This window comes from Pistacia vera, unplaced genomic scaffold (assembly GCF_008641045.1).
Source record: "Pistacia vera cultivar Batoury unplaced genomic scaffold, PisVer_v2 Contig342, whole genome shotgun sequence".
NCBI classification, from domain to species: domain Eukaryota; kingdom Viridiplantae; phylum Streptophyta; class Magnoliopsida; order Sapindales; family Anacardiaceae; genus Pistacia; species Pistacia vera.
This window is the reverse complement of record NW_022196160.1, coordinates 278546-287239: the sequence shown is the minus strand read 5'-3', so window position 1 is coordinate 287239 and position 8694 is coordinate 278546. Positions and strand designations below refer to the sequence as shown.

The 8694-nt window shown below is 42.3% G+C and overlaps 2 protein-coding genes across 2 annotated transcripts; one reads left to right on the top strand and one right to left on the bottom strand.

Moving 5' to 3' along the window:
- The first annotated feature begins 3905 nt into the window (after nt 1–3905).
- On the top strand, nt 3906–6980 carry LOC116138564 (protein NUCLEAR FUSION DEFECTIVE 4-like). Its single transcript, XM_031424279.1, has 2 exons — nt 3906–5083; nt 6305–6980. Exons 1-2 carry the CDS (start codon nt 3906–3908, stop codon nt 6780–6782), a joined length of 1656 nt encoding a protein of 551 aa, XP_031280139.1. The 3' UTR covers nt 6783–6980.
- On the bottom strand, nt 6975–8672 carry LOC116138592 (peptidyl-prolyl cis-trans isomerase CYP21-1-like). The gene is made up of 3 exons (XM_031424305.1): nt 8323–8672; nt 7369–7447; nt 6975–7141 (listed from the first exon to the last, which is right to left on the bottom strand). The coding sequence occupies exons 1-3, from the start codon at nt 8422–8424 to the stop codon at nt 6975–6977; spliced, it is 348 nt and encodes a 115-aa protein (XP_031280165.1). The 5' UTR covers nt 8425–8672.
- Between the last annotated feature and the right edge of the window lie 22 nt (nt 8673–8694).

The following is an 8694-nucleotide window of genomic DNA, read 5'->3' as shown; positions in this document are numbered from 1 at the left end:
GTTCGCCGCTTCGAACGCTTGAGTTCTTTCCGCTTCAACGGACTCCAAGCTCTGCTTCAGCTTTGCGCCCTCTTCCTTCAGGTCGCTTGTCCCCTTGGCGGCCCCCAGCCGCGTCTTTTCCATGGACATCCTCATCGAAAGCAACGCCTGCGAGCAAGATATAAGTTAGAAATAAATCAGAATGGAGTTTCAAGTACAGCTCATTTACCTTGCTCAATGCTGGAACGACGTGGTCATCAGGTCGTACCCCGTGTCCAAATTCATCGTATGACTCTGAGAGCTCGCACTCGAGCAGGCCATAGACTATCGGCTACAGGTACTCGGGCAGACTCCCCAATGAGTCTAGCACGTGTCGTCCTCGCCTTACCGGCAGCGACCGCCTCGCTCACGGGCTCCTTGCCCGACCTCCTGGATTCCTGGCGCACCTCAGAGGCTGTTCCTCAGATTCGGTCTCCGACTCTTCGGGCGGAATCTGCTTCCTCTTCTTCGACCTCTGGGCCGGAGCCTTCCGCTTTGGGCGAGCAGTTGGCCTAAGCGGCCTGTTCCATCCTGGTCGCTTCTTGCACAAGACGGGGCTAGGAGGCGCGATTGTTCGCACCGGCTGTGCCGGGATAGGACCAGCTTCGCCCGCCCTCTCTCTCCTTGATCGAGGAAGACGAATGGTGCTCGGCGGGGCTGCTCGGACTCCTTTGGGGGCATAGTTTCTGCTTTTAAGTTAGTTAGTAAACAGAATTGTCCCGCAACCAGAAGGGAACCAGTATAACTTACCTTCTGGGGTTTCTAAAGACGCTTGTCGCTGAAAAAACCGTACTTTTGCAAGTTTGCGGTCGTCACAAGCTTCCTCCCGCCGGCTCTCCTCTCTCAGTACTCCAAAGGATACGAGTCTATTTGGGTCAGCAAGTAAGTTTTGGCTGGTCGTTCTTTTAACTGCAAAAGAAAACAGGTCGTTCTATGATCATGCGAGCAGATAAAACCCAGCGAAAAAAAACCTACCTAGATCCTGAAAGCGAAGTAGCCGTCATGCAAAAGAAGAAGAACTTTGTCTCGTAGGCCCCCGCATTGCTGGGATAGCTGTGTATCCCCGCGGCAATGGTAGGTGCCCGAGACAAATAGTTGAGTCCTTGTCCTTGCTCTTTTTGAGATATAGGCGATGCCAGCTCCACTGCCGTTAGCTCGCCCAGTCGCTTTCGCAGCACGCGATGTACATCGCGACAGCGATGATGTACCGCGTTTGGCGTCAGCTGCATCGGCGTGATCCCGAAGTGATCCAGGACCGACCTGATGAAAGGATGGAGGGGAATCCTCCCTCCACCCTTGAAGATCTCTTCAGAGATCACGGCAGGCCATCGGCAGGGCGCCGTGACGACCTGGTATGGTCGAGGACACACCTCCGCGCGGCTCAAACTGCCTTTTTATCCTATCGATTTCCTCTGGGGTGGGACCGAGAAGACATCAAGGGACGCGTCCCGGAACTTCCTGCGAGGACGAGCTGGCTCCTTCCTCGTGTCTGGATTGTGGCGTTCCATTCCATCTGCAACATCGACAACACGGTCATTTAGGCCTTCGTGTTTTGCCCCGTGCGGCGGCAGGGGACAATTCTTAAACCCTAAAGTAACTGAGCCGCCGTCCACGGCTCGAATCCAATGACGGCGTCACGCCTCTGGTGAAACACCAGGGAGACCCAATGCCATCGCCTAACCAAGCAAATGCAAAGAAAAAGAAGAAGAAGAATCTTACCTTCTGGATGAGTAACCGAGACCGAAACTCGTTTCAGTTGCCTGAGAAGCGCCGATCGGAAAAGAATGGTTTTCTGGTTTGCAAAGGTTTGTCACTCGAAACAGAGAAATTTTGGTGACCTCATCTGAAAACGCGATTTTTTATATGGATTGTGAATCGATGGTTACCACCCCCGGACCGAAACGACAGCCCACTCTCTCTACCTGCATTAATTGCGCCCCACGTCGCATTAAATGCCGTGATAGAGTCGTCGTTTCGAATGCGCTGCAAACTATGCTGTCAAAATGGCGTCGGGTCAGCACACGATGCATTTAATGTGTCTGACAAACGCTTTAACGCGTGCAGAGCGCCTGACAGCGCAGAACCAGTTCATTGAATCTCTAAGGTACAGAAGGAGCGTCCATCAATCCAGGTCGCTAGGATGAGATTGTCAGGTCGCTTACGCAAGGAATTACGCGAGATCGTGTTCGCCAAGAGTCCTGCGCCGACTCATCCCATTCAGTCGGAGCGACCAAAACCTCCCATGCACTTAGTTTCCAAGGTTCGATCCTCAAACCTTAAAAACTAGGGGTTCTGTTATGCCTGAGAAAATAAGGGCTGACGTGGGAAAGTCACGTGAAGGGTGACCTGCTCCCGTCAGAGCAACACACCACGTCAGGCCCGTCAAATGATAGGGACTCACACGCGTCCATTTCCCTGTAATAAATCGGCGAAGTCAGCTTGGAAGAGAGCAATGGACATAAAGCCGAATTATATCCTGACAATCACACCAACCCATGGATTTAATGATGTTACACGCTTCAGTTTGATATAAATGAAGATGACCCCTTCATTAAGGGATTCGACCATTTTTTACATTGAAAAACTCTCTCTCTCTCCTGTAAACACATTTACTCTTTCCAACTCTTTTGTAAGTCAGTCCGCTGTTGCGACCTGACCCACACTAATATCAAACAAACCATGAACGTAGGACTTGCTACCTTACATCCGAACCACTTAAAAACTCTCTTTGCATTTATTTCACTTTCTGAATTCATTATCCCGTGTTTTTATCCTCCAACCAGCGTTACGCTGTGACAATTAGTTGGTGCCAAAAACGAGCATCAACAAATTATAAAATAAAAAATTAAAACAATAATTTTTTAATAAAAAATAATTTTTTAATAAAAATAATTTTTATAACTATACCTTTAAAAGTTATAATCTCTTCGTAATAATAATTTAATTAATTACAATATTAAACTACAAAGAGGTTATACTAGAGTTGTTCTTTAACGGTTTTAAATTCTACAAAGATGGTTAATTATTTCAACCCCCCATTTTTGGTTAATTTATAATTCTACAAAGATGGTTAATTATTTCAACCCCTCCATTTTGGTTAATTTATGTACCCTACTGTGCAATTGGATTAGATTGATCTAATCCAATCTTCCCATGTAGTGATGTACAATATAATCAATACCTTAAGCGTAATGTCAAAAACTGTGTGCTGACAACCAACGGCTGTAAAGTACTACTGTATTAGATCATGAGCTCTACTGGATTTATAATCGAACGGTAGTCGATTGAGACACCATCTAGAAGTAGAAACTCTCTTCACCGCCACACACGACACACCACGGTCTCCCGTACGCTTGACTATACTGCAACACTGTAACAACCTACTTCGCCGTCACCCTGACGTGCCAGAACCCAGAAGGAGACTTTGTTTGTCGCCACCTCACCAGTTTGTTACAACCTTTCTGAATATACAATTGCTTTATTTTTTCTTTTCTTTTTTTGAAAAAATATTTTTCAGTTGGTTTTTGTAAATAATTTAATTACTAAAAACTAATATTTACAATTTGTAAAATAAATGTCATATCTTCTACTTGGACACATGTCAATTATTTAATTTGTCGTTATCAGTTTTAATCTCAGTCGACAGTTTAATGGGTCCCAAACTTTCACAACTTGCATCTCAAATTGCGATTAAAATTCCAAATTACTGCACAGTAACATTCTAAAGTTTCCACATTTAAATAACTGCACCAAAACGTAGCCGTTCGTGTCGCTTTACCATCTACAGCAACAATACCACATTCTCGTTACTTTAAATACAGCGCTCTGCAAGCTTCAATGCTCGCCACTTGCTTCACTCTTCTTTTCTTCTTTAAAATTAATAGTTGATGGGTTTTGACGCTTCGTACACCGCCACCGCCGCCAAATGGCTGGCCTTAGTAACGGCCGTTTGGGTCCAGGCCATCTCCGGCAACAATTACACATTCTCTAACTACTCAGACGCTCTTAAAACCCTAATGAACCTCACACAGCTTCAGCTCAACAACTTGTCCGTCGCTAAAGACGTCGGAAAAGCCTTCGGTCTCCTCGCCGGCCTCGCCTCAGACCGCATCCCGACCCCTGTCATTCTCCTCATAGGCTCCATCGAAGGCCTGGTCGGTTACGGCGCGCAATGGCTCGTCGTCAGTGAAAAAGTAAAACCTTTAGCTTACTGGCAGATGTGTATATTTCTCTGCATGGGTGGCAACAGTACCACGTGGATGAACACCGCCGTCCTCGTGACCTGTATACGGAATTTTAGGCGGAACCGTGGGCCTGTTTCTGGTATTTTAAAAGGTTATGTGGGCCTCAGTACGGCGATTTTCACCGACCTTTGTACAGCGCTTTTTAACGATAACTCTTCCTCGTTTCTTATCATGCTCGCGACTGTCCCGTTGGCCGTTTGTCTCATTGCAGTATTCTTCCTGCGCGAGACTCCCCCGGCGGCTACCGCGGCGGAGGAGGAAGAAGAAACCAAGTACTTTAATGTATTCAACGTTGTAGCAGTTGTTGTTGCGCTTTATTTACTCGGTTACGATTTTTTCCCGAACAAAAGTAAAGCTTTTTCGTTGACTTTCTCGACTATTTTAATAGTTCTGCTAGCATCTCCGTTAGCCATCCCGGTTTACTCTTACATAAAGAGCTGGAATTTGAGACTGTTGAAAACCGAACCGGACGTGGAAGAACAGGTCGTTGAGCCATTATTAGCGAGCGAGGAAACCGCTGCGGAGAATAAGAAGGAGGAGGAGGCGGCGGAGGAGTCGGCTGTGGCCATGGTGGAGGTTAAGAGGAGACCGAATTTAGGGGAGGAGCACACGATATCTGAGGCGTTGAAAACCGTTGATTTTTGGATCTTGTTCGTGTCTTTTTTGTGTGGGGTGGGGACAGGGTTGGCGGTGATGAACAACATGGGGCAGATTGGGTTGGCTCTTGGATACGCCGACGTTTCAATCTTTGTTTCCTTGACCAGTATTTGGGGATTTTTCGGGCGGATTATTTCGGGCTCCGTGTCAGAGTACTTTATTAAGTAAGTTTAAGCCATCACTTAATTATAATTAGTTACACCTTATTGGCTGTTGCCTTTTTATTATGTTTTTTAATTGGTAATTTGCTGTTACGATGTCGTTTTTAGCTTGTCCTGTTTGCATGACTTTGCTTTTGACCTGGTTTCACATATAATTTATCATGGGAAAATATTCAAACCGTGTGAGATATATCAAGGAATTGACTGATTGTTAAATAGTCTTTATAGTTTTCTTCTCGATTAAGCATCCTTTCATTTCATTAGTAGTCTAAGGTCTTTGTTTCCTTTTTACTGGAAGAGTTGAATGAATAGAATAAGATCTGCCCATTTGGACCCTTCATTTTACACTAATTCCCTGAAGATTTATGACTTTTACGCTACATTTCAGAATGAAATGTTGAACGGTTTGCATTGGTAGTTGTAATAGGGTATGTGGGGGAAGTTGTATTGGTAGGTGTGACCCCAGTTTTGAGGTCAAATACTCAAATTCAATCTCTGTATTGATATTGCATCTGATTTTTGTTTTCAGCTTTGAAGTAACTGTTTATAGTCGCTTGCACACATTCCTTTTCATCGGTATGGAAAGTCAATAATAAGGTGTTGCTTTTTCTTTGTTTCTACATAATCAATTTATAGCTTCTGAAAGCAAAGTTTTTGGTGGGGTAGAGGCATTGACGAAGTCTATTCAGGGCGGTCCATTTCTGATAGATAAGTTAGCTGTATTCTTTCATCCTTGGTCTTGTTCAGCCAATTGATACATGGGTTCTTCCTTCTCACATTTTGTTGCTTTTATGGTTTGTGATTTCATCGAACACTCACGAAACCTTCTCAAGTACTTGATTGTGGTTGAGTATAAATTCAATAGTCTTCTGATTCAGGAAAATCATTTTTCAATTACTAGAATAAGAAACTTTTTGTTGGTTAAGTGACCGTGTAGATTTTTGCTATAGATGAACTCATGGACCACTGTTGTTCTTCGACAATAATGCTTTCGAGTCATGAATATGATATAAGAAAGATTAAAAGGGTTGCAAGTGGGTTAAGTAATCAGCTGAAAATGACATAATGTCATTTCTTCATTGTCAATAGATATGCTTTAAGCCATTCTCCTGTCATATGTTAGGTAGGCCTGATACATCCCCGATTGATTGCTACCATTCTGATGTTGAGAGATTCTTGAACGTATTTAAAAATCATTTTGCTAATGCTCACCATGTTTTGCAGGAAAGCTGGAACCCCAAGACCTCTTTGGAATGCAGCTTCTCAGATTATAATGGCGGTTGGCTACATTCTCATGGCATTAGCTGTGCCTGGTTCTCTGTACATTGGATCCATTGTGGTCGGGATATGCTATGGAGTCCGTCTAGCTATAACAGTCCCCACTGCCTCTGAACTATTTGGTCTCAAATATTATGGTCTAATCTACAACATTTTAGTCCTCAACCTTCCCCTCGGTTCCTTCCTCTTCTCCGGCCTGCTTGCTGGATATCTATACGACGCTCAAGCTACTCCAACTCCGGGAGGCGGCAACACTTGTGTGGGAGCCCATTGTTATGGGCTTGTGTTTATCATCATGTCAATAGCATGCCTTGTTGGATTTTGTTTGGACATTGTACTTTCAGTAAGAACCAAGAAAATCTATACCAAGATTTACGGGAACAGGAAGTCGAAGAAATCGTTGGCAGGATCTGGTAACCAATGACATAAATGATTCGCAATGGAAAATAGGATTGATTGGCTGTTGCTCAATGATATCCCCTGTAATTTTGTTTTGTTTTGTATTAGATTTTGTTCATTAAGGAGCATTAATTTTGTTGACCCTCTCAAAAGCACCATGGAGGGTTCACCAATGTACTAGTATTTGAAATAAAAGATATATTGCTCACTTGGTGTATTACGAAGCAAGCANTACTGAACCACAAATTAGGCAAATTGAGCATTCTCCTGGTTTAGACAAATTAAGCTTCCAAAACCGTGATATGAAAGTATTAACACAGCAGACTGAATACATACCAACAGTTTTTGGAACAACCTGGCCATACAATCCAATAACAATTCTACCTGCAAAATCCAGAACAGAACTGGAAGTTAATAAGATGAGAAATGCAGAAAAAGACGCAATTAATTACTACAACACTGTCATATAATAGAATCTATCTAAAAGCTTAATGTGTGGATTAATATCAATATGGCATTACTTCAGTAATTGCTATTACTCTTTAATTAAAAGATAAAAATTTTTGCAGTCATATCACTGTCATACAGCACTGTGGATGAGAAAGCAGTACCTAATCGTTGTTCATCAATATCAACATCCAAGTATACTCTATGCGTAATTTCATACAACTCTTCCACCTTCTCCTCCTCCTAAGAATCAGTTTAAAAGGAATAGAACAAAAATTGAGTCCAAGACAAGACAATTAACTAACATTTAAAACAGTATTAGGGAAATGATCTTGTAGTAATGAAAAGTATACCACAACTTAAAAGCACTTTCATGACTCAATGAACAAAACATTTCCCACTTCGGATTCTATATCTCCATAGCTTAGAGCAATGCAAAAAACAACCCTACCATAACCAATATTTTAATGGTGGGTGCATTGCTCTCCAAATTGAAGGTCAAACTATTGATTGACAAACCATTCACTTTACATGTAGTAAAACAGCCACTAATGCATACCGCAATAGTCATCAAAATTCAAAGACAAATTTTTCCTACCACTTCTAAATCACCAAAATAAACGTTACTCCTCTACTCATACCCTCTATCAAGCTATTCACTGAACAGAACCAGTAACGGTACTTACAGAGCTAAAATTAAAACACAAATAACATGAAGAAACCTCTGATCACATTCTTCACAGAATTATAAGAGAGCAAGTGACAACCACCATGAAACTATAAACAATTTAAAGTTATAAAAAGATCAGGCAATAGTCTAACAACGAACCCTAACAATGGAAAAAAAAAAAAAAATTAGCTCTAAATAACAGTAAACTTCGTTATCTTCACCAGTGATCTCACATCGAAATTCAAAATCAAACAACAGTAAAAAGAAAATTAAAACCCAATTCAAAAGAAAACCCACATTGGCACTCTTAACAAAGAATCAAAAATAAAATAAAAACCCTTTAACCCCATTTGAGTAATATTTCATTATTCAAAACCCAGATCATCATTTTCCGCAATAAAATTAACAATTAGATCCAACACAAAATACACAAACAAATAAAACGCACCGGTTTGTTATGGATCGTGAAAGCGTAAACGAGGAAAATAAAGATGAGTAACAAAACGAGAAGACTTCGTGGCTGAACCAAAAGCGAGATCTCTCTCCGCATCTTCGCTTTCGATTCTCTTTACCTTTGCTTCTTTGAACTCAATAAGGGCAAGCTTTATTTCGTTGATTCTCCATCAATACACAACTTCACGAAGGCTATCACTGGGTCTCGAGAAAACGAATACAGCACAGAGATTGAGATTGAGACCGAAAAAAGAAGAGAGACAGTGTCAGTGGCTTTCTTAATTGTTGTTGCAGGGCATTATCTCCTGTAAAGACGCTGACGAGTGGAGAGTTTGCGTGCCCAAATCTCATATTTTTTTCTTTTTGA